The sequence below is a fragment of the Mercurialis annua genome, linkage group LG5 (genome assembly GCF_937616625.2).
Source record: "Mercurialis annua linkage group LG5, ddMerAnnu1.2, whole genome shotgun sequence".
In the NCBI taxonomy this organism is placed as follows: Eukaryota; Viridiplantae; Streptophyta; class Magnoliopsida; order Malpighiales; family Euphorbiaceae; genus Mercurialis; species Mercurialis annua.
In genome coordinates, this window is record NC_065574.1 from 4223735 (window position 1) to 4250533 (window position 26799).

The following is a 26799-nucleotide window of genomic DNA, read 5'->3' on the forward strand; positions in this document are numbered from 1 at the left end:
ACTTAACATTCAAAATTATTTATAATAATTATTATTATTAATCTTTTTAAATCTCATATTTATTTGACCATAATAATAGTAGAAATTTTAAAAATAAAATTGTAAAAACTTCAGTAAAATTTTAAAATATAATAACAAATACTATATTTTAAAATGACTAAAAAACAGCTATTCAGGAATTAAACTACACCATAATAGGAAATTTTGCATTTCAAAAAAATAGAGAATAAATGTAAAAAACTAGATTAATTTCTGGTTGGTTAGTTTTCCGGTTCTATAGTACTAACCCGTTACAGTCCCATCACCGCTCTGGTTAGGGATTTTTTAAAAACTAATATAAATTCACACAGACGCTTCATTCTTGTTCTTCATCCTTCATTTATACCGTTTTATATTTCCACAGATTTTCTCTCCTCTGTCAACTTTTAGTATAAATTAAAATCACTAATTAGGGTTCTTCTGTACCCTTTCTATTTCTATTTCTATTTCATAACCCTCAAAAACCCTAATTTTTTTTTATCACACATTATATTAAGATCTCTATCAATTCAAATCAAAGAGGTAAGCTTTCTCAAAACCCGTTAAACCCAATAACCAGAATCAATTAGAAAAACAAAACCCAGATAAGGGTTTTATGGAGCTAGAATTTTAAGTAATCCTGAAGGTTTAAATATTTAAATTTTATTGAGTTTCAATTGGTAAAATAGTAATAAAATAATGGATGATCTTGAGAAAGCAATACTAATAAGTTTTGATGAATCGGGTAGTATAGATTCATCACTGAAATCGCAGGCCGTGTCGTATTGTCAGCAAGTTAAAGATAATCAGTCAATATGCAGGATTTGTGTTGAGAAATTGTGTTTTTGCAAGCTTGCTCAAGTTCAGTTTTGGTGTTTGCAGACTTTACATGATGTAATTAAGGTCAAGTATGGTTTGTTAAGCTTGGAAGAGAAGGATTTCATTAGAAAATCAGTGTTTTCTTTGTGTTGCTTTGATGTCATTGATGATAATAGCAATGCTGGTAGGTTTTTAGAATGCCCTGCTTTTATAAAGAACAAGCTTGCTCAGGTTTTCGTTACTTTGATTTATTTTGAGTACCCATCAATTTGGTCTTCGGTGTTTGTTGATTTTTTTCCGCATTTGAATAAAGGAGCTATAGTTATTGATATGTTTTGTCGGGTTCTGAATGCGCTTGACGATGAGTTGATTAGTTTAGATTATCCTAGGACACAGGAGGAGTTGACGGTGGCTGGGCGGGTTAAGGATGCTATGCGGGAGCAATGTATAAGCCAGATAGTGAGAGCATGGTACGACATTATAATTATGTATAAGAATTCTGATCCGGAGGTTTGTTCTAACATGTTAGATTCGATGAGGAGGTATATTTCTTGGATTGATATCGGTTTGATTGTGAATGATGCTTTTATTCCCTTGTTGTTTGAGTTGATATTGGTTGATGGGGAATCGGAGCAGCTTCAGGGTTCAGCTGCTGGGTGTGTTTTGGCAGTGGTTTCTAAGAGGATGGATCCACAGTCAAAGTTAACAATATTGAGGAGCCTTCAGATTCGTAGGGTCTTTTCCTTGGTAACAGGCGATTGTGACTCAGAGCTAGTCTCAAAAATTGCTGCATTGATCACTGGGTATGCTGTAGAGGTTTTAGATTGCTATAAACGGGTTGGTCCGGGAGATGCTAAGGGGGTTTCACTAGAGCTTTTGAATGAAGTTTTGCCCTCAGTGTTTTATGTAATGCAGAATTGTGAGGTGGACACAACATTTAGCATTGTACAGTTCCTTTCAGGTTATGTTGCAACTATGAAGAGCCTTTCCTCATTGAGAGAGCAACAACCACATTATTTGGGTCAGATTTTAGAAGTCATTTGTACACAAATTCAATATGATCCAATGTACCGGGATAATCTTAATATGTTGGATAAGATTGGAAGGGAAGAGGAAGATAGGATGGTTGAATTTAGAAAGGACTTATTTGTGTTGCTGCGCAGTGTGGGCCGTGTGGCACCTGAGGTTACTCAGGTATTTATCAGAAATTCTTTAGCTAATGCTGTCGCATCATCATCAGAAAGAAATGTTGAAGAGGTGGAAGCTGCAGTTTCTCTGTTGTATGCACTCGGAGAATCATTAAATGATGAAGCAATGAGAACTGGAAGTGGATTGTTGGGTGAATTAGTGCCAATGCTCCTTTCGACAAGATTTCCTTGTCATTCCAATAGGTTAGTTGCCTTGGTGTATTTGGATACAATGACTAGATACATGAAATTTGTTCAGGAGAATACACAATATATCCCCATGGTTCTTACGGCCTTTCTAGATGAGAGAGGAATACACCACCCAAACATCCATGTGAGTCGTAGAGCAAGTTATTTGTTCATGAGGGTTGTGAAATTGCTGAAAGCAAAGCTGGTTCCTTTCATAGAAACAATTTTGCAGGTACTAAAAATATTATCTGCTCATCTTTTGGCAATGATGCAATTTTATAGTTTATAATTTTTGATTTTATAATATTTGAATCGTTTTTATGACAGAGCCTCCAAGATACTGTTGCTCGTTTTACAAGTATGGATTATACCTCACATGAACTTTCTGGAACTGAAGATGGCAGCCACATTTTTGAGGTGCTTGCATCTTCCTTTGCCTTAATGTTTTTCTAATTATTTTAATTAATATACTCATTCACAAGTCACATGTACATGTAGAGCACTCTTGGGAACTCAGACATGCATGTGATGAGATACTCTTTGATGTTGTACAAATTTATTGGGCTTGAGTTAATGAGGTCTATCTGCAGGCAATTGGTTTGTTGATTGGCATGGAAGATATACCACCAGAGAAACAAGCTGATTATCTGTCTTCGTTGCTTACCCCTCTTTGTCGCCAGGTTTTGCTGATCTTTTGGCTGTCTTATTTTTTTTGTTTGAGTCCTTTCTTCTATATCTATTTCTTGTTCTTGAATTTTCAACCAACAGTCTTTGGTGTACTGAAGATGTTACATAGGCAGCCTATTATAAGCAATGAATATGTATCTGTTGGTTTCCAGTTAGATTTATACATTTTCGTGTCATGCATTCTCAACAGTATGGCAGTTCTTATTTGACTCTGATTTGTTTTTTTGATTCAGGTTGAGAATTCGCTCATGAATGCCAAAGTGCTAAATTCAGACGAGACTCCAGAGAAAATTTTCAATATTCAGCAAATAATCATGGCAATTAATGCACTCAGCAAGGTTCTTTCCGTGTTCTTTGGCCTTGTAGAATTTTTTTAGTGCCTTTATTTCTATCTTAAAGAAATTCATTCATGGTGCAATTATGTTCCAAAACAGATAGCTAGTGCATTCTGATTTGATAACTCTTCTTGGTAGCTAAATCATGTTAAGTTGGTGCATTTCACTTTTGGTTAATTTTTTTATCCCTGTGGCAAAAAATGCTTCAAGCGTGCTTCTGAAGTTTCTCTCTCATGTTTAATTGTTCATTTGACATTTGATTTCAGTAAATATGTTGTTTTTTCTTACAATCTCCACTTGTGATCCAGGGATTCAGCGAGCGTCTTGTAACTGCCAGTCGTCCTGCAATAGGCCTCATGTTTAAGAAGGTGCTTCTTGATATTATATGTTTAATTTTTTTTTCACTGCATGCTATCTATTGCTATATTTCTGAAAAACTTTGCACTATCAAAATAAATAACATTCAACATTTTTTTTTTCTTCTTACAATCAGTAATTTTTTATCTTGTTTGTTGTATATGGTGTTTTGTGATGTTCCCTATAATCTTCTGATTTGTTTCTTTATCCCACTATTAATTGGTGGTATGAAGCTTTTTCTTCTGTCAAATGACTTTTATGAGCTGAGCTTCATTTTCTTTTACCCTTATCCGTGAAGACCTTATTCAATGTTCCTAATATTCTGGATTGCAACCTTGAACTTTTGATGCCAGTGTCTGTCAAGGAACTTCCATTGCTCTATTTTTTCCGTGTTAACATTTGATTTATTCTCTTTTCTATGCAGACATTAGATATCCTTCTACAAATTCTTGTTGTATTTCCAAAGATTGAGCCTTTGCGGAATAAGGTAAGGATAGGATATGAAAAACTTGGATTTTTTTTAATGTATTTTGTTGATTACGTTCATGTGCTTAAAGCTGGTTTTCATTGTATTCAGGTCACATCCTTCATTCATAGGATGGTGGATACTTTAGGAGCATCTGTATTTCCATACCTCCCGAAAGCATTGGAGCAATTACTTGCTGAATGTGAGGTATCATGAAACTATTCCAGCTTAATTGATCTAAAATTTTAATTCCCTCATATTTTAGACGTCTATTTGGATCTTAACTTTTTTTATCAAACATTTTGACATTCCCTTTGATCATGATGGCCTTTCATCTCGTTTCTAAGTAGTTGCTTGCTTTAACCTGTTTTATATGGGAAGAGGTAATCGGTGCAGTGCAGTATACTTGATTAAGAGTGCACTGCAAGTATTGGACGAGGCTAGGTTGTAATCTACTTGTATTTCAGCTATTTTATACGGTGCATAAGCTATAGAGGTGGTATTCGAGTAATTTTGGCATAACACATCTAGATCCCTTGAGGTTGCATGAATTGTAGGTTTGTTAAACATCTGAAGCTTAGAGTTCCACAGTAGGAAGCGAGCTCTTAGGCTTTTAGGTGTCTTAGGCAGATATGGAAACTAACAAAGCACCCTTCTGGATGCATTTGTGAAGAGCAATTAAAAACTTCTCTGAGAGGCATTAAATGCTACATCTATCAGTTCTTTTTTGTACAAACCATTAACCATACACAAGGACTGCAGAGAAGATTGCCTTTAGCTAAAGTGAGAGTTTGAATTTTCGAAGGAATCTCTCATTGCGTGTAATAATGCTAATTATCTTTTCTAATTCTTGATGTGAATAAAGACCTAACTGTGGAATATTCTATTTCATTTGCAGCCAAAAGAAATGGTTGGTTTTCTGGTACTACTTAATCAACTTATTTGCAAATTCAACACCTCAGTGCATGACATTGTGGAGGAAGTTTTCCCAGCCATTGCTAGCAGGATTTTTAGTATTATACCAAAGGATGCATTTCCTTCAGGACCTGGAACCAACACTGAGGTATGAAAATACTCATCCAGTTATGTTTTTAAATCTTAGGAATAGTAGCCAAAACTTTAGCAGTAGCATTTTCATATTATCTAGGTTTATCCGACAATAATTAAAGAAAGTTGGCATATTAGTTGGTTGTGGTATCGCCTCTACTATTTCACTACATTATTTTATTACCAAAGTGAAAGTTCGGTAACCTACCGAATCCAATATCCGGCCTTTTCAGTTCTACTTCGAACTTAAATTTTGTTGGATTATGGGGAATTCTGGTTCCAATTATAGTGGGCCTATTATATAACTAAGTCATATCTTGACTTATTTCTCGCCTCTCACTCGCCCTTTAATTGTAGGAAATTCGCGAGTTACAAGAACTTCAGAAAACAATGTACACATTTCTTCATGTCATAGCCACGCATGATCTATCCTCAGTTTTCCTTTCACCCAAAAGCAGGGGCTATTTTGACTCACTGATGCAGTTGCTCCTCTATACAGCCTGCAATCACAAAGATATTACTGTAAGAAAGGTATAAATGGTGCTTCATTAACAAATTACTGAAGACTCCATAAAATATGTGCAGTAGTTGTGAACTTGTGAATTTGATGTAACCATCTTATTTCTCTGCAATTCAGGCATGTGTGCAGATATTCATTAGATTAATCAAAGATTGGAGCGTCAAACCCAATGGCGAAGAAAAGGTTTTTATTTTCCATCTAATAAATTGTGTCTTTGCTTTTTTGAGAATTTCATCAATCTGATCATGCAATTGCATATTCTCAGGTGCCCGGTTTCCAGAGCTTTATGATTGATACCTTTGCAACAAACTGCTGTTTATATAGTGTGCTTGACAAGTCCTTTGAGTTCCAAGATGCAAATACAGTAAGTCTAATACAAATTATAAAAGATTTTTCTTCTATTTATTGAAAAGGCAAATTTTATTGGAGTTTATTTCTTCACCTTTGGTTACGGAATAATGTTGCATGGGGACATTGGGGAGTGATGCAGTTATGCAAGGTTTACCATCATTCATTGTATTCCATCACATGCTTTTTATTGTAACACCAGCTTAGTTGTGTACACAAGGTTGTATTCGCACTATATGAATTGCTTGGAGGGTATAATAGAAAAACTAGTACACTAGATTGTCCATTGTAGGACATGCTTGTGCATTCTGAACGAGTTCCTGAAAACTTGACAGGGAAATTGCATATTATCATAAGACATTATGAAATGTCTGACTAATTCATTTATTTTCCCAGTGACTAGTGCTTAGTTTCTAAATTGCTGTTCTGGATTTTGTGGCAGCTGGTTTTGTTTGGAGAAATCGTACAGGCACAGAAAGTCATGTATGAGAAGTTCGGTAATGATTTCCTTGTTCATTTTGTATCCAAAGGTTTTCCATCCGCTCGTTGCCCTCAGGATTTGGCACAGCAATACTGCCAGAAGTTGCAGGTACTGAACTCAAGTTTTGACTATCTGTTATATATTATTCGGGTAAGGAAGTTGAACGGAACGATAACTGAGCTTGTGTCGTATAGGATTAATTTATGGGATTTCAGATCCAGAATGTGATTTGCTGCATGAAAATGATTTGCTGAGAGTTTAATATCAATATATCTGCCTTATGATTTTGATGTATGTTTAATGCAGGGAAGTGATTTTAAGGCATTAAAATCATTCTACCAGTCTCTCATTGAAAATTTAAGGCTCCAGCAGAATGGAAATCTTGTTTTCAGATAGCACCCCTAAAGACAGATAAATTTGATTTATTTATTTTAAAGGGGTAATCCGGTCCAGTCGAGCAAAGGTGCGTAAACACTAATAGCTGTTGTTATCTGATTCAAATGCATCTTCGATTTGTATATCGTACTTATTCAAGTTAGTTTTGCAGGATTTCTCATTGTGAATAGCAAGTTTTTTGTTTTCTTTTTATGGACGAAGAGGTACTAATGAACTGAATCTTCTCTTTCAAGTTACTATATTTCCGCGAACTTAATCATTCATTGATTCTATCACTGATTTGATTGTCAATTATTTATTGTAGTTGTATATTTTCGGCAACAGAGTTCTTAAGCAGCAATTTTCCTTTCATCGGTTCTTTGAGAAGCAGAGAGATTGTGTTTCTTCTTGTTGGTGGGTGTATTTAATCAAATTTCAAGAATGTAGCTATTTTTAGGCTACTTGAAGAAAATGTCTATATTTTTTTGTTGCGCCATATTTTGGGTTGTAAAATAAAAAGCTAAAGAAATTAAATTGAAAGTTTTGTTTGCCAATTTTGTTTTCTCTTCAAATATAGTTGCCCAATTTTTCAAATCATATTTATTTCCTCTTTTTGTAGGGTGAAATTAACATAGACGAGTAATGGAATCTTTATAAATCATGCACGGCCTTAAACGTTAGGACATAAGTGAGCCAAAATTAGAATATCAAACATTTATTTGAGGCTGAAATTTGTAAGAGGTTAAATTTCGCCCTTTTAAAAACACGGTTTAAATGCCTTTATAAAGTTTAGTATGTTTCGTAATTTTAACAAGAATTTTTAGTTTCGGAAATGTCAGGACCAAATTTTATAATAATTCATGTATTAAATTGTCAAAGTTGAAAATTACTTTTAAAAGGCAGAAGGTACAAAAAAACTCTATAGTTTATTTTAAAAAAGCACACAAGTTTTTTTAATTTTTTCTTGGGCTTTGAGTTCTCAATGTTTTTAGGGAAAAATTGAAAAATATAGAAAAAGAGAAAAATAATCTCATAATTACGGAAGTCTGTGATAAATTAGGGACAACACTTAATTAATTTTCTAAACAAAGGTTAGCACTTATTTTTTTATATCTTTCTCAACCATCACGTGTTTTTCAAAATCACAAATTCTTCTCTTCCTTTTATGTCTTATTCATCTCCTTCTTTTTCCTTACTCGTCTCCAATCATGTCTTATTCATCTCCTTCCTTTGCCTTACCCATCCCCTTTCTTATTTTATCCATTTCATTTTCTATTTAATTTCAGACACAAAAGATCTATTTTTTTGTCGCACTAGATCTATTCTCTTCCGCCGCAAGCTTGGAGTTTTATAGCCACCGCAAGCTTCAAGTCCCACAGCTGCCGCAAACTTCCAGTCCCGCAGTCGTCGCAAGTTTCGAGTCCTACAGCCGCCGCAGGCTTCGAGACCCACAGCCGCTGCAAGTTTCGAGTTCTATAGCCGTTGCAAGCTTCAAGTTCCATAGCCGCCGACTCTATTTTTTATTTTTTCAGTAAATATTTAGCTTACTCCTAACTTCTTTTATGTTCTAATTTTTCTTTAGTCATGGTATTTAAACTTCATGATACTACAATCATGACCCAAAAACACACTTTTTTATCTATTTATTAATATGCAATTCAAATTTCAATCGATTTCAGGTTTGTAAAATTGTTGTATTTTTATTGTGATATTGTTGTTGTTTTTCTTTCACGTTGCTGCAACTGTTGTTTTTCTTTTGTGTTGCTGCTGCTGTTATTTTCTATTTCCTCTTAATGCTGCTACTGTTTTCTGCAGCTAATGCTGATGTTGTTTTCTTAGTATATTTTTTGTATATTTTTTGTATACCCTCATATAATTTTAGTATATTATTTCTTTTTATATGTTAATGCAATTTAAAGATTATATGTATTGGTTATTTTATTTTTAATGATTACAATGATTTGGTATACCTTTTTAATATTTTCTATATAGTGTACATTTGTTATACGTACTGATTTGTTTAAATAAGTATAATGTTTATTCTAATCAAATTATGTATATTTTATGTATATTATCAATATACTTACTATGTTTTTTTAATGCTTCAGAAATGACAACGTCAATTATTATCAGTATTTGGCGTTATCTTTTGTATATTTTTATAATGTTTGTTATACCTTATGTATATCCTTATTATGTCATATACTTTTCTAGTTTCTGTTTACGTGTTTGTATATTTTATGATACCGTATGTATACTTTATGTATATCGTTTGTAATTTTTTAAATAATTATAATGTTTGGTATGTCTTATGTATATTTTATGTATATTCTTATTATATCTTTTACTTTTTTAGTTTCTGTTTACAACATCTTTGTATGTTTTATGTATACCGTTTGTAATTTTTTTTTAAATAGTTATAATATTTATGCTAAACAAATTATGTATACTTTATGTAAATTATCGATATACTTACTGTGTTTTTTTCATCCTTTAGAAATGGCAACATCAATTATTATCAGTATTTGGCATTACCTTTAATATATTTTTACATTGTTTGATATATTTTATGTATATTTTTATTATACCTTTTACTTTTCTAGCTTATGTTTACAACGTGCTTGTATATTTATGTATACTGTATGTATACTTTATGTATACCATCTGTAATATGTTTAAATAATTATAATAATTATGCTAATCAAATTATGTATACTTTATGTATATTATCAGCATACTTACTCTATTTGTTTAATGCTTCAGAAATGGAAACACTAGTTATTATCAGTATTTGGCATTACCTTTTATATATTTTTGCAGTGTTTGGTATATCTTATGTATACTTTATATACATTCTTATTATACCTTTTACAAAAATTAAGCTATTATATAAAAAATATAAGAATATTATATTAAAAAATACAAATTGTATATTAAGGATATACAAAATAGCCTACAACAAGTATGCCAATAGCTTGCATAAAATATACAAATAAAGTTATTATAGAGACTGATCAAATATTGATAAATCTCATAAGCACACTCTTCCTCTTCCATAATCATCATCAACAATTCAATTGTTTTTTATGCTTATAATAATTATTTACAGATATAACAATCTTCGAGCCAATATAGTTCTTTTGCTATTGCATTAAGTTTAAAAAGATTTAACCCAACAATTATTGCAGCATTTCATAATCATCCTCAATTTGATTACTTTTGATGCCAATAGCAAATATATGCAGATATGATAATCTTCAAGCCATTATAGTTCATCTGCCATTACATTAATTTTAAAAGGTTTTAAACCAACAATTGTTACAACATTCAATCTTATATCTATATAATACAACATTTATATACTTTTTGTATATTTTTGGTATACTTTAAATATATCAAAATTACATTGCTCTTCTTTTCTCTCTCTAACTTCTCTCTCTACTGTAAATAACATAGGAACACAACAAACACATAAACAAAAATATGGTATTCAATAATTAATTTTTGTTCCATTTTCTTTTAATTTTTCTTTCCAGTTTCTTTCTAATCGGAACAAAAGTCTTGGATCCTAATATTGAACACCACCGCTGCCACTGGTTTAATTGTTGGAGCATAATTAGTAGTCTCTGGTGGTCATTGGAGCTTAGACCGGGGACAACGATGGTCGTTTTGCCTGAAAGAAGTGAAATTGATTGAGATTAGACGGAAAGTTGGGTCTTTAAAACATAAGCAGCTGGGTCTTCTTCTTTGCGGCAATAGCAACCCCATCTTCTCAGGTAACACTCTCGTATTCAACAGTAAATAGGATGGCGATGGAAAGGGTGAGATTGAAGAAAAAACCGGTAAGCTGCGAAGACGGTGGAAGAAAAGGAAGAAAAAAATAAGAAAAGAAAGAATAAGAAAAGAAAGAATGAAAAAGAAAGAAGAAAGGGATGAAAAGAACAGTACATGTTTTCAGTAATTAAAATAGCTTATTAAGTGTTTATGCAAGACCCAAACTTTTGTTGCAATTAATAAATTGAGCACGTACTAATCTAATTATTTTACAAAAACAAGTGTTACGCCTAATTTGCTCATGTTTTTAAATGGTGCAAATACAGCCCTGCCCTTGGAACAAAGCCACAAAAATAACTAAAAAAGTGTCCAAAAATAAACTAAAAGGATTTAAGTGCTCTTTTAAAAAAAATGAAGGATGTTTTTGCACAATTTGAAAATATTTAGAGTTCAAACATCCATAAAAAGATTGGAAGAGCTTATGTTCTCTTTTTGGATAACTTGAAAGATCCTTTTATATTTTTAACCGTATTAAAATTGCAAAACACGCTAAAAATTAAAATTTTAAAGCAATTAATTCTATAAACATTAGGTGGCTATTTAAACATTTTCTAAATAATAAACGAGTTAGACTGTCAAGTAGTTTGAAAATGTAACATCTAATCTACCCACTTATGTAAAATCCGATCAACCCACTTGTAGAGAAAAATCTGTCCATGAATTTTTTCTTTCAATTTTCTTGTTTCATATTGTCTATATTGGCCTGTATTAAGAATAATTCTGATGGGAAAGAGACAAGCTAATCTATATGCATCAAGTGTTAATCCTTTTCATTTTTCTGCATCTCTGATTCTTAATGATCATATTGTCAAAAAAACATCATTAAAGTTTGCCATATCTATTAATATTTTGGGGCCTGGTTAATTTTTTATTAAAGGGTTGCAGTTTTTAAATTTATGCGTCGGAATCAATTAACCTAGACTTAATAATTTTAATCAATTAGGAACACTGTGTTCCGATTGTAAGTCAATTAAACACCATCACGGCCGGTGAAGTCGTTCTTTTTATCAATGTTGGGAGTTAGTTGATCTAAATGAGAAAACAATGTCTCTCTCTAATTGATTTGATTTTTTAAATGTTATTAAATTGATCATTAACGTACAAGTTCCGGAGCTATGACTATCGTTTGCTCTTTAATTTTACATATTTTATGCCAAAAGACAAAAATAAACTTTTTTTTGTTAACTATTTTCACACATAAAACTTTAATTTTAACTGGACTGAATTTTCATCAAAAATTCAACTGCCTCATGCTTAGCTCAAGACTAGTTGTCAGCAATATCCAGATCAAATATGGAAGAAAGAAAGAACTACAAGGTTTGGCTTTTTAATCATCTCAAATAAAATATTTGGTACAATTTGCCACCCCAAGTTACATCAAAAGAAGACTTTGATTCTCATTCTTTTAGCATAAGAAGACTTTGATCATCAATTCAGAAAAAAAGAAAAGGATTTGATTAGAATAATAATTTAGGAGAGGCTCAACAAATTATAACAATTCATCTCCTTTGCCCATAAACCCCGTCAAGCAAGAACATTTAAATTGGGTTGACCCTATTATTTTAGGAATTTGTAAAAATTATTCCGGTTTTAAAATTTTACTTTTATTCTTTTATTTTAATATTTTATCCGACTCTCTAAATTTATAATTGTTTTACATTTAACTTAACTCTTAGAATCCATTTGAAACCATTTGAACCGTTAGAAACTATTTTTAAAAACTGTTCGAAACCGTTTAAACCCTTTTAGAAATTACTTTTAAAAACGATTGCAAATTGTGTTTTTAAAAATCGTTTGAAACTATTTAAAGAAAAACACATTGGAATAGAATTTGAACAGGAAATCGAAGCGTAAGAATAAAAAAATAAGTTCTGATGCGTAATAAGGTGTTTTCAAGTTAAAATTTTTGGGTAATTTTTTTCCATATGTTTTTGTTTTTGGGTATTTTTGTAAACATCCCCTTTATTTTCACCTAATAATTTGGTTCATACAAAATGTTTTATCTAAACTCGATTTATAATAGACTACTCTCATATATATAATCACAAAAGATCAACATTCAATTACGATGAGTGAATTTATCAAAATGAAATTATATAATTTTACCTAATTATTTGATTCATATAAAAAACTTATCTAGATCCGGTTCATAGCGGACCACTCTCACATATTTAATCGCAAAAGAATAATTTTCAGTAGCCATACGTAAATTTATTAAAATAGAATTACAAATGAAAATATATGGGAAAGGGAAAAATGGTGGTTGTGTGGGTCAATTGCACAAGCTTGATAATGTAGTCTAGGAGGAATTGTGGATTATATTTTAGCTAAAGTTTGATAGACTTGGACATATGAACTTGCAATGCAAATGTTTCATGGGCAACATACAATTTATCTTATGAATAATTTGACTAATTGGGCAATGGCAGGCTTGATAAAATTATTATATGGACTAATAAGCATTTTATGCTTTTTAATTATGTAAATGTACTTATCATTTGTTGTAAAATTCAAGGTTATGACATATAAACCTGATTATGAGGAAAAGCAGGCTAATGTTACTTTCCTAGAGCATTTAGAAGGATTACGTTAAGATTGTTACTTTATTCATGTACTTTAATTCGTTTCTAGAAATATATTTAGAAATCGAGATTAAGAGATATTCTTAAGTAGATCCAGTTCATCACGTCATCCGTGAAATAAACTTCAATATTATGATACGTTATTAAAATAATGGTACTATCATAATATTACTATTCAAAAGTGTAAAAAAATAATAAATAAAATTACGATAGTGCCACTATTTTAATGAAGTGTCATGATGTGATAAACTAATTTACGGATAACGTAGTAGACTGAGTATATCTAAGAATTTCTCCGATATTAAATAAATATTTATAAGGCCAATTTCAACACAAGATTCTAATTTTATGTATGTTTGTAATATATATGTATATTAAACACCAAATCTGCTAGGCTTAATCATACAAAAACACCTTATTTTTTTATTTTTTTTTGTTTATGTCCCATCTTTTTAAATTTTAATTTTAATTTATTTTTTATTTTAATTATAGATATTTATTTAAATTAGAATGGAAAAAATTTAAAAGACTTTACATATTACATGTTTGAATTTTTTTATGATAAAAATATAAATTGAAACAATATTAAATTTTTTAAAAGATATATTTAATTTTTTTCATTCTAATTTGAATAAATGACTACGACTAAAATCGAAAATTGAAAAATAAACTCAAATTGAGAATTTTCAAAGTAAATACCATAAACAAAAAAAAAATCAAAAAATCAAAATACTTTTAAATAATTAAGCCAATTTACTAGCATATAGTACTATTTGTATTACCATTTTTACTTTTTAAACTATATCTGGTGATCCATGAATAATTTAGGTTTATAGATCAAAAATAAATTTGACATGTTTCCAATGGATCACTATCATTAACAAGGACAAAGAATTTTTTTTTTTTTTAAATTATGTGTAAAAGCAAACGGAACTTCTGAGGCGAAACGGAAGGAGTATATTGATCATAGCTCATGAACTCCAACTAAGAATTCAAGAACTGATCAAGTAGACTGTTTCGTCGGCACGGACCAACCCACCGATCCGGCGATCTTGGAAATTCCGAAATTTGAAATCAATGAATAAATTAGTAAACCCAAAATCTAGTAGTCATGATTATATATGATCATTCCTTGACCAAATCGAAAAGATAAATAGAAAAAACCCACTAATCTCCCATTGGGATTCCGACCACATTAATTCTTGCCGCCAAACTTGCCCAAATTAAAATTGCAATTAAATCTATAGCACATGAACTAATTTTCCATGTAAAGGATAATCAGGATTCTTGAACATGTGGACGAGTTTATATAAAATAAAGTTAAGTTTTTGACAATTTATTTCATAATTCTTTAGAATAAAAACAATTTCTATGTATTTATGTTTTTAGAACACGTAAAAATAATATTGAAAATATTCAATATAAACAAATTGAAATCTATATAACATAAATAATATAAAGATAGAGATATGTTCACATTGACATCAAATGTTACATGAAAATCTTCACCGGTATTTTTCATGCACATTACATAAAATGAGCTAGTATAATAGTGTTATTTTGAAGAATTATAGATTAAATTATAAAAATAGGTTAAAATTAACTTATATGAGCCCCATTTATAAATTTAAAAAACATATTACTCTTTGTTCAATATTTTAGAATTTTTAAGCAATGACGGGGCCAAAGGCATAAAGAGGTCCTGGCTCACCGGCTTTTAAAAATTGGAGTATAGAAAATAGATATATATTAGAGTGGTTTCTTCAACTTTTTTAAAAAAGCCCCCACATATAACATAAATTGCAATTTGGCTCTTTTAATTTAGTAATTATGCCTCGCTACTAGTATTAGTAGATTTTTAAATTTTTAATAGCAACTAAAATTGAGATTAAGGTACCATGTATTTTCTATAATATGGAATGCTTCCTAGAGCCATTTATAGCTATATTGAAATGAAAGAGATATAACCAATGGGAGTTGGTCCAAGTGGTAAGCGGCTTGGTGTCGCTTAAGTAAGGTCTCGGGTTCGAGTCCTTGTGAATGCAGAAAATTCCCACTGGCAGACTCACCCACCATGCCAGGTGCGCGACGCGGGTCGGATCCGGATTAGTCAGGGTAAAGCCTTGGAAACCGGATGGGCTTATAAAAAAAAGAAGAGATATGTAATTAAAGATGATTAAAATATGAGGCTAAAAATGTGTTTCTGTCACAATCTAAAAAGTAATCTTCCACATATTTATCGTGAAACTTATTTAAACAACAAATTAATAAAAGGTGTGGAATTTGGAATCCAATAAATAAAACAAGATGATGTGACTAATATCTTTTTAATATGCTTAATGCCAAATATTTGATCATATTAATTAAACAAAACCATGTTTGGAAATAGTAATAAAAAATACACACATGTGCGCCACAATCTTGTCTTTACACATGGAGACCAACTAATAAGAATGCAAAAAGTTAAACGGAGGCTATAAACCGAGTAAATGATGTTTCTAAGACTTTCCAAAAGTCCAGCAAAGGAAACTACAAAGACATTTAATCTTTATACGTTTTAATCACCTATTATGCCTCTCTTTTTTCGACTTTTCCGTTTATGGTCAAAACTTTCAAATCTACAATTTTAGCTTAATTTTCAATTTTTCAGTTTCAATTATAGTCATTTGAGTGAAGAATGCTCAATTATAACCTTCGTATTATTACAATTTGCCTTTTTTCTTAAAAATTTATAATATGAAGAGTATACTTAGTCTAATATTCGCTCCAATTTAAATAAATTGCTAGTGATGGAATTGAAAATTGAAAGAGGTATTAAAATTGACGATTTTAAAAATTTGGACCATAGACAAAAAATTATAAAGATATTTTTCAATTATTAAACCAACAAAATATTATAATTTAATTTAATTTTGTATATATATATATATATATACAAAATCTACTCTAACTATATAATAAAAATAATTTAAAATGCAAAATTTCATTCTCTTTATTCCATCACCGTGGTGTGAATTTTCTTACTCAAATTTTTTATAATTTCATTAAATAAAAATATCAATAAGACTACTTCCACAAATAAACAAACATACCCAAACAAAAATTTAGTTGCAATATGAACCATTCCAAGAAAGTAAATTCGTTTTTTCTGCTTTCAAAGTCAAGAAGGGGCCATGAAGATTCTCAGGCGAAGCCAGTAAAGAGGAGACTTGACTACTGCTATAGAAAATAAAATTTGAAATTGGGTATTTATTAAACATTTCATTTAGGGTTACTAGATATTCTTGGATTGTACTTAATTTGCATTACAAAAAAAAAAGGTAGGTGATTGGCTCACACTTTTAACTACAACTACATTCCTTTTCTCATTGAATTTCGAGCCTAAAAGGAAAGAAAATTTGTTAATAATGTGTGAACTTTTATAAATCTAATAATTTAGTGCCTGAAGTTTTAGTTTATTTAAATTAGTATCCAAACTTTGTGAAAGGCTATTATACAAGGGCATTTGGCCATTTTGGACCACCAAACTACTAATAAAACTAAAAATAAATTTTAACTTACTATTAGTAGAAGTGTGCATTTGGTTCAAACCGAACCAACATTTTACTTTTTTTTTTGTCAAAATTGAATCAAACCAATAATTTAAGATATTGAATTTTTTCAAATTAAACCAAACTAGCGTATTTGATTTGGTTCAGTTTGTACTAAACTTAACTTAACTTTTTATGTTTAAAATCAAACCAAACATAAAAAAATGTTTTTTAATAATATCAACCGAAACAAATATAATTTATTTGTTCAGTTTCATTTGGAATTTCACTCTCATACACGCAAGTAAGTGTAACATTTACGCGCATTGTCATTATTCTAACTAAAATGGTAAAAAAAAACGAGATTTATTTTTATCTTTATAGGACACCAGTGAACAAAAAATATTTATAAAATTTATTTGATATATTTTTTAAAAACTAAAACACTACTTTAAAAGAAATAAAAGTTCAAACACTAAAAGAGTTAAATCAGAAAAATTCAGACACCGCTCGGCAATTTTTCCAAGAAAGAATTTTTCTCTCTATATATAAACCAACTTGTGCTTGAACATTAGTAATTTGCAGTCACATTACCATAACCTTCTATTTCCATACCAAACAAAAACAAAGAAAAAATGGCTCCAAAGAAATATTACTGGAAATTTCTATTTCAAGGATGTTTCAAATTTGAGAATCCATTTCCACTTCAAAAATTTCAGCTTCCAGAGCCAAAAATTAATGTTTTTCATCAACTTACATCTCAAAGATTATCTCTGTCAGATTTAAGCAACTCTGGATCACCATTATCTTTCACTGATTTCTCAAGTTCTGTGTTTAATCTCTATGTTTTCACACTTAAAGAGCTGAAAACCGTAACTCATAACTTGTCGAAAAGTAATTATCTCGGTGAAGGCGGATTTGGAAGTGTTTATAAAGGGTTTATTACTGATAAACTTAGGCATGGATTAAAAGCTCAATGTGTTGCTATTAAAGTCTTGGATTTGGATGGCTCTCAAGGTCATAGAGAGTGGCTGGTAAGTAAACCGAGTTCCGAATCATACGTTTAGGCGTTTTATTTCGAAAAACAAATGAAAATTTATATTTAGAATCTAATTTTATAAAAACTATCATTTCGAATGTTTTCCGTTTCCCGTTTCATTCTATATATTGGTAATTGTCTATGTTGCATGGAACCGTATCAAATTTTATGTTTTGACATTTTTTTATTTTCAAAAACTATATATTTGTAATCTATTCTTGTAAAAAATATATTATTTTGGATGTTTTTGATTCCGTATTTTTGATTTTAGCGTTTTTGTTTTCGTACAATATATGTAATTGCAGTAAATTTTTATATTGTTTGCAGGCCGAGGTAATATTTCTAGGGCAACTAAAGCATCCCCATTTGGTGAATTTGATTGGATACTGCTGTGAGGATGAACACAGGCTTCTAGTTTATGAGTACATGGAAAGAGGCAACTTAGAGAATCAACTATTTAAAAGTAGGCATTTTTCCTCTTTTTATTTTGAACAAAGGAACATTTTGGTCCCTGAATTTATGAATTAGAGTCAGTTAATCAGTGGAAAACAATAGTATCTAATTTTAGGTCAATTAACCGACAAATTGAACAAAATAAACACGTTCATGGGTTAGGATGTAGCGGTTGATTAACCTAAAAATAGTAAGTATTATCCGTAGTTGATTAAAATGACTAAGTGTGAGTTAGCGATTGTGATGTCCCTTTGATCTTTTAATTTTAGAAAGAAAGATTATACATTAATCATATAGTTTACACATAAAATATCTGCTGATCTTGAAAATAGGAATTAATTTTCTTAATGTTTTTATTAATTAATCCAATTTTATTGAATGTCGATTGATAAATGCAGGGTACACTGCAGCTTTGCCTTGGTTAACAAGACTAAAAATTGCGCTTGGAGCAGCAAAAGGCCTTGCTTTTCTCCATGAAGAAGAAAAACCTGTCATTTACCGAGATTTTAAGGCCTCGAATGTGTTATTAGACGCGGCAAGTGTTTAAATTATAAATTTATAAGGACGAAAAGATACTTTATTTTGAACCATTGATTATAGCTATAATGTTTTGTAGCTTTTAGATTAATAACTAAATGCGGAAATGTACGAATTGATAAGTTTCCTGCAATTTAGCGGGAGAATAGAGAGAGTAATATTTACATTCTCTTTTTATTTTCCAGGATTTTAATGCAAAGCTTTCAGATTTTGGACTAGCAACAGATGGTCCTGAAGGAGATCAATCACATATTACAACTCGCATTATGGGAACCGAAGGCTACGCTGCCCCAGAATATATAATGACCGGTAATTTGTCAATTCATCTAATATTCTAAAGCTTTATAATTATTACTATTTTTTTTCTTTTAGTAAATTTCCTGTTAAAGCGCTTCCATTTCTCACTAATAAGTGGATGGTTTTTCAGGTCACTTAACAAGCATGAGTGATGTATTTAGTTTCGGAGTAGTACTCGTCGAGCTACTGACCGGTAGGCGATCACTCGACAAGAACCGTCCGTCTAGAGAGCAAAATTTGGTAAAATGGGCAAGGCCCATGTTGAAAGATCACCATAAACTCCACCAAATAATAGACCCAAGACTAGAAGGGCAGTACTCTAGAGAAGGTGCCATAAAGGCAGCAGCATTGGCCTATCAATGCCTGAGCCACCACTGTAAGTCTAGACCAAGTATGAGTCATGTGGTCAAGACCTTGGAACCTTTGCTCGAGTTGAATGACATACCAATTGGACCATTTGTGTACGTTGTTCCGAGTGATCCAGCCAATAACGAAATTAATGAACAAGAAAAACAATCGGATTTGAACGAAAAGAGTCGAAATCGGAATGAGAAAGGTCGGAGGCATAAACGAAGAATTAAGCCATTGAAGTCTAGAGCTGTGCATTCTGATACTACTCTTTATAAGACTTTGGGTACTAGTTTGTATTCTTCTAGGGAGTAAATTGCTCTTTTTGAAAGCTTAGATACTAGTTTGTATTCTCATAGGGGGTAAATTTTGTACATTACATTACTTATGCTCAATTATTTGTTTACTTATTAATTTTGAATTTAAGGAAATTTGTTATCATCTTCACTCATCTTATGTGCCATTATTTTGTACTGCAAATGAACCAAACTACTCGCGAACGATTCGATGTTCAGTTCAATAAAAATTCAACTTGAACAGAGACAGAACCAACCCTTTAAACTGAGGGCGCCACCACCCCTAATTTCTTTTTGGGTTAGTGTCAAAAAAAAATCACGAACTTTACACGTTTTCTCATTTTAATCATGAAGTTTAAATTTTCTCATTTTCATACACGAACTACCACTTTTTTCCAAATTCATACACGGTGCTGAGGTGGCACTCATTCATTGGTGTAAAATGACCTCCAACTCAGCGAATTACACCAATGGAGCCGTGACACCTCAGCATCGTGCATGAATTTGAGAAAAAGTGGTAGTTCGTGCATGAAAATGAGAAAATTTAAAGTGCATGATTAAAATGAGAAAACATATAAAGTTTGTGAATTTTTATAACATTACCCCTTTCTTTTTTAAATACCTTTTTAATTTTCTTAAATTGTAGTTATGAAATTTGTATTTTTGTATAATTAGCCCGCCAATTTTTGTTATATACAATTCATCTCCAAAACTAAATTTTTTAGTTCCGCCCATGAACTCAAGCTTGTTTATAATCTAAACAAACCGAACTCGAATCTTTATTTAATTTTTACATATTTAAAAAGTTGAGTTTGAATATAGAACTGCTCGGTTTGTTTAAGTCACAAACAAAACTTGTATAAACTAGTTTAATGTTATTTGCTATTAGCTATTAACTACAAATTCAACTATCAACTACCCAGAAGAACTAAACCAAACAAACTCTAGCAAATCATATTTTAGTTAAATAGCTCGAATTAAAATTGAAATTGAAAATTCTACATCGTGTAGAAGTGATTTTTTTAATATCCATTAAATTTTAGTTAATTATTATAATATCCCTGAAACTATAATTAATTAATAGATATTGTTTTTAAAAATATTATATGCATGACGTTGTAATTTTAACTCTATCTACCATACAATTTTCTTATTTTTAAACCAAGACTTAATGATCTTCCTAAATTTGGTATGGATTTAACTTCAATCAAAAGAATGGACTTTTTTTTTGATATTTCGTAGTCAGTCTTTTAACAATAACTTATTGAAAACAAATTCAGAATGGCTAATATTTCTAAGCACTGAGCCGCTAATTGTGATTTTTTTGTTGGATTAACATTTCTCACTTTATAATTGTGATGTTCATTATTTTATAATGACACTTTTTCAAATTGAAATGAGTTTTTCTGAACATATATTGACTGCAATTGATGTTGTAAAGAAGTGTAATTATACCTAAATACCTAAATTCTTGTGTACTATACAGTAATTGATCAATTAAATTAACCTCTATTTGATATTTTATTAGTTTATTGAGTCAAAAATCCAAAGTCAATATTCCATAGTCAGTTCTGGCATGTGTCCATTTGCTAGTTTCTAATCATAGATATAAAGAAAATCAATTAAAAATACAACAAAAATGTTTTGTAATCAAATTAGAAAGAGCTCTAAGTATTTTATTAACAAAATAAAGACATGTATTCAAGAAAGTTTTGATTTAATCTTGTTAGTTAGTTTTTCTGGTACTTAGCAACCGAAAGGTTATGGATTCGAGTCACCATGGAGGTAGGAGTAAAACCCTAGGAGATAAAAAAAATGTACTTACACTTTTTGATAAATTTAGTTTTAGTAAATTTAATTATTCAGCCGGTTTGACAAAAAAATGTGAATAATAACAAAACCGACATTTAATCAAATTCTATTCATAGCCACATCCAGTGGTGGAGCCACTTACAGACGGGCTTGTGTGTTCTATCTTGTTGGAGTTGGTCGAAGATGTATTTTTTTTAGAAATTTTTTTTCGAATTTAAATTCTATCCTTGTTGGTATGGAAAAAAGTGTTAATTAGAGTTTTTCACTTATAATTCGTCCCCCAAATTAAATTTTCTGGCTATCCCACCGGCTACAACCCTGTACTATACTCGGCAACCTCGTCAACTCGGTGGCTGACGAGCTGTGGAACAGTAGTATGAGCATAATTTTGAAGGTGCAAGTACATTTTAACTGCGAAATAAGATCACCGGCGTTGAGTTCATCAAATTCTTTATAATAATAATAATTAGATAATTAATTCTGAGGGTTACTAAATTTTTATTTTTATTCATAACTAATTGTTTTTTCTTTTTGGTTACTGAACTCTCATTTTTTTTGTCATTTGGATCATTTTCCAGCCAAAAATATTTAGGTAACAACCGTGATTTGACATGTGACAGCCGAATTTTGCTAGTTTTACTTTAAAAATTTATCATATACATAATTTCATTTTGCAAAAGAGTCTTTAGGTCAAATTATGCATACATTACAAGTTTTTAAATAAAAAAAATTAATTTTAGTTGTCACCTAAGCATGTTTGGCCAGAAAAAATTCAAAATAAACAAAAATGAAGGTTCAATAAAAAAAATTAGTAACTGAATTGAAAAAATTGAAAGTTCAGAAATCCTCTCAATTATCCATAATAATTAGTGGCAATATTTCGGGTGTTGATGTTGGATAAGAGTCCAGTAGATAGTCCTTGCAAATTGCAATCATTGGGCCACAGTGCACAAACATTGGGCCATATAATTAAAAGCTGTTATTCTTTGGGCTGCTTATATGGAGACACTCAAAATCATGCCTTTTCAACCGATCACAAGCCCATATCCAAAATTAAAATAAGGAAAATTATAAAAAAATTAAAAAGGGTCAAAAAATTCAAAAGTATGTTCTTTCAAAAAAAGCTTCATTTAATAATAAAAGAATTTCACTCAGCATGTAAAAGTTTTCATTTTATGTGTTCCGTATCAGAGATGTATCGAAGATATATTAATAATATATTTTAAGATATCAAATATATATATATATATATCCACTATGTATTTTTTATAGTAAAAAATAAATACATAAATTTGATTTTTTTTAGTTTAAATTATTTTTTTGACTTTAAGCGTATTTTTTAAAATTAAATAATCTTTTTTGAACAGTTTCTTGGTTAACCTAAAACAAAAACATCGTGGACTTATTCATAACTCATAAGTCAGGTTTCAACAGTTTTAAACTGAAATCAACTCAATTTGACTTTTTTTAATGTAAGCTTTTCGGTGCATGTCTCATTTTTGTTAATTTCGACCACATTATATTTATGAGGCTTGGATCATAGTCAGATTTTTTCGGACTTATATTAAAATTTAAATAATTACAAAAATTCAACTCATTCCATAAAAATCAAGTTTATCACGAGTTCAAGGATAATTATACAACACAACCGTTGCGCCATGTCATTCGTGCAACAAACCAATTGTGCGTTAGCCAAGTGGAAAATTGAATGATTAAAAAAATAAGTAATAATTAAAAGATTCCCTATCGCAAATGCTCATTGGCTTGATGTAAAAATGACGTGGCGCAACGGTTGCATGGGATAAACACTCCGAGTTCAAGCTCAAGCTGAGCTTAACAAAAATTTAACTATTCCAATTCGGTTTAAAATGAACGGGCCTGGATGGGTCGGATGGATATGCAGTCCCATGATTTGGTCTAGAAAGAAGATAGAATGCATCTTGTTGAACATATATAACTTTTAATATTAAAAAAGTTAGAATCAAATGATGTTAAAAAAATTACTCTATTACAGAAAAAATAGATAAATTTTCACTCAAAAGTTTAAGAAGTACCATTACACAAAATTTATATAGTGGTAAAATAATACTTTTGAACCACAAGAGACACTTTAATGTTTGGTTTACTAATTTAAAAAACATAATACATTAATTAAACTGAAATATTTAAAATTTAGTGAAATAATACATACTTGTTTATACTATTTTCAGAAAATAATCAAAATTTATTAAATTATTAAAAAAAATTCAACTATATATTTTTTAAATTTAAATTTTAATGTTTCATCATACCAAAACATATAAAAATATTATGGTTAATTGCAAATAAAAATACAAACTTTATCCTGATTTGCAATTACAACACGAAATTTAAAACTTGACAATGTCAGTAATTAACTTTCATTTTTTGGCAAATTGGTATATCGAGCTAAAAAACCACTAACATGGACATTGTAATATACAATCACATGTTGTTGCATGATTGGCCGGTGTACTAATTTGTCAAAAAATGAAAGTTGGTTGCTGCCAAATTTCAAAATTCGTATTGTAATTGCAAATCATGTTAAAATTTGTAATTTAATTTACAATCAACACAAAATATTACTATAACTATACTGGAATTGTAAAACCCTGAAGAGGTTCCAGGATGACACACCTTCTGCAATACAATTATTTCAACACATGTTTTTTTCTCATCATTCCAACTTCACTTACAAAAATTAAAATATTAAAATTTATAATTACAGACAAATAAACTCACAATTTATAAAATTAAGTCATTTTACTCCTTCATTCATAAATTCACGACACGATGTTATTTGCCAATAGAAAATAAAAATGATCAAACTTTACTACAATGTAAATTTATTTATTTAAAATCACTAACTTAAACATTTTTGATATTTATTCGCCAATTATTCGACCATCAAAAGATGATCAACAACTTAACTCAAACCGAATCAAAAACCAAAATTACAAAGAGTAAACATGGGATGGAAGTCGAGGCTGAGCCACAACAACAAGTGGTTTCTCCTTAGGAGTCGAAAGTCCAAAAATCTCATCCATATTCAAATCCTCTTTTTTCATATCCCCCGGCAAATTCCAATTAAACCCCTGTAATAAATTAGCCAAGCTCACTTGAATCACTTTCATCCCCAAAGGATACCCAGGGCACATCCGTCTTCCAGCACCAAACGGCAACAATTCAAAATCACACCCTTTGACATCAATGTCCTTACCAATAAACCTGTCAGGACAAAACTCATCAGGATTGTCCCAAATTGTAGGATCCCTCCCGATAGTCCAGACATTAACAAGGACACGTGTCCCTTCAGGAACGTCGTACCCCGAGATTTTAGTGTCTTCGCGACATTGTCTTGGTACTAACATTGGCGCAACGGGGTGTAACCGCATTGTCTCTTTAGCAATTGCGTCGATAAATGGAAGGTTAACTATGTCTTTTTCTTCTACCCATCTTTCTTTTCCGATCACCCTGTCGAGCTCTTCCGTTGCCGTTTTGAAGAGCTCGGGTTTTTTTAGTAGCTCGGAAATTGCCCATTCTACTGTGACTGCTGAGCTTTCTGTTCCTCCGGCAATCAAGTCCTGAAATTTTTAGTTTATAATTTAATGAATAGGTGAGTCGTATTGCATAATCAGTTATTGTACTAATATAATCAAGTAGACCCACATGACTAACGTTGACTCATAATTATCGGAAAGTTCAAGGGTAAAAGTACAGTAAATCGAATTAGTTCAATTGGTATTTTCATAATCACTTAAAATAATATTTTATTTTTTGATTTTTGTTTACATCCAAATTTTCCGAAAACATCAATTTTGGACTAATTTCGATAAATACTTATCAATTATAACCAACTAGGTCGATTTATTGTCGATCTTTTTCTACTTCTATCCGATGTTTTCTTTTTCTTTTTAATAAAAATATAATTAAAATTAGACTATAATTGACGAAATTAAAAAATTTTAGTCATAAATAATTAAATAGAAAAATTTAATAATTGCATTAAAACGTACTTTTTTTTATAAATACAACTGAAATATTCTTATCAAAATTTACAAGTCAAAAATTAATGTTTTTTAAAAAATTGGAATATAAATAAAATAATCAAACTTGATTAGAAGGATTAAATTCGGTTTGATTTCATTTTTGGTTATACCGAAATATAAGAGCAATTTATTTTCATTTTTTTTAAAAAAAGTTTAAAGCAAATCTACCTGAGTAAATCCCTTGATTCCAATTCTTTCAAGCTTAACTTCAAGATTAGGATCATCAGCAAGCTGCAAAAGAATATCAACCATATCTTTAGCGACGAAATTATCCACTTTTTTTCTCCTTTCATCATGTTCATCCAAAACATGCTCCAAAAACCGATCAAATCTCTTGCTCAAAGCCTTCATTCTCTTTATATAACCTTGTAAATCCAAACAAGCAAGCCAAGGAATTGAGTCACCAATATCCAGGACTCCATTAAGCAAGAACAACTCGTCGATCATTTCTTTAAACTCGTCGGGACTCACTATCTCGGTCTCACTCGACTCGCTCTTGACCGTGTATTTTTTCCCCAACACCATTCTGCTGATCACATTCAAGCTCAGATCAGAAAGCTGATCTTTTAAGTTGATAGGGTTGTTGTTTGAGGAAAAAATGTTTTTAAGAAATGATCTCAGCTCTTCTTTTCGTATATACTCGTATGATTCGAGTCGTTTAGCGCTAAAAAGCTCGACGACGCACATTTTTCTTGCTTGTCGCCAATAAGGACCATATTGCGACCAAGTTATATCCGAGTAATCATAGGTTGTGTATTTTCCTGCGGCGAATTTGGGCCTGCCGCAAAAGGTGACATCTTGGGTTTTGAGGATTATTTTAGCCATTTCAACGGAGGAGCCGACAATTAGAGGGAATGACCCGAATTTGAGTTGCATGATCGGCCCATATTTTTGCGAAAGGGCATGGAGGGAACGGTGAGGGAGTGGGCCTATTAGGTTTAGGTTTCCGATAATGGGCCACGGTTTTGGGCCGGGTGGGAGGTTTAGTTTACGGCGGCGAAGACGGCGGGAGAGGATGATTAGAGCTATGGTGGCTAACCAAGCCGTGGCATAGGGAACCCAGTTAGGAGTTTCCATTTGGGAGTTGATGGTATTGAGAATTTTAATGATGGAACTTGTGTTGAGTGATATGAAGTGGAAGGGGTGATGAGGTACTTATATATAGTTGAGAATAG

At 31.0% G+C, this 26799-nt stretch overlaps 3 protein-coding genes across 3 annotated transcripts; 2 read left to right on the plus strand and 1 right to left on the minus strand.

The window, feature by feature from the left end:
- The first annotated feature begins 354 nt into the window (after positions 1–354).
- On the plus strand, positions 355–7383 carry LOC126682101 (exportin-T). The gene is made up of 15 exons (XM_050377661.2): positions 355–2445; positions 2541–2630; positions 2804–2893; positions 3134–3238; positions 3544–3603; positions 4017–4079; positions 4170–4265; positions 4957–5121; positions 5463–5636; positions 5743–5808; positions 5891–5989; positions 6416–6562; positions 6761–6917; positions 7002–7053; positions 7155–7383. The coding sequence occupies exons 1-13, from the start codon at positions 718–720 to the stop codon at positions 6848–6850; spliced, it is 2973 nt and encodes a 990-aa protein (XP_050233618.1). The 5' UTR covers positions 355–717; the 3' UTR covers positions 6851–6917; positions 7002–7053; positions 7155–7383.
- Positions 7384–17369: 9986 nt separating this feature from the next.
- LOC126682612 (putative receptor-like protein kinase At1g72540) lies at positions 17370–19890 on the plus strand. The gene is made up of 5 exons (XM_050378345.1): positions 17370–17809; positions 18142–18277; positions 18666–18802; positions 18990–19113; positions 19232–19890. The coding sequence occupies exons 1-5, from the start codon at positions 17411–17413 to the stop codon at positions 19762–19764; spliced, it is 1329 nt and encodes a 442-aa protein (XP_050234302.1). The 5' UTR covers positions 17370–17410; the 3' UTR covers positions 19765–19890.
- Positions 19891–24404: 4514 nt separating this feature from the next.
- Positions 24405–26764, minus strand: LOC126682611 (trimethyltridecatetraene synthase-like). The gene is made up of 2 exons (XM_050378344.2): positions 25793–26764; positions 24405–25159 (listed from the first exon to the last, which is right to left on the minus strand). The coding sequence occupies exons 1-2, from the start codon at positions 26699–26701 to the stop codon at positions 24530–24532; spliced, it is 1539 nt and encodes a 512-aa protein (XP_050234301.1). The 5' UTR covers positions 26702–26764; the 3' UTR covers positions 24405–24529.
- Between the last annotated feature and the right edge of the window lie 35 nt (positions 26765–26799).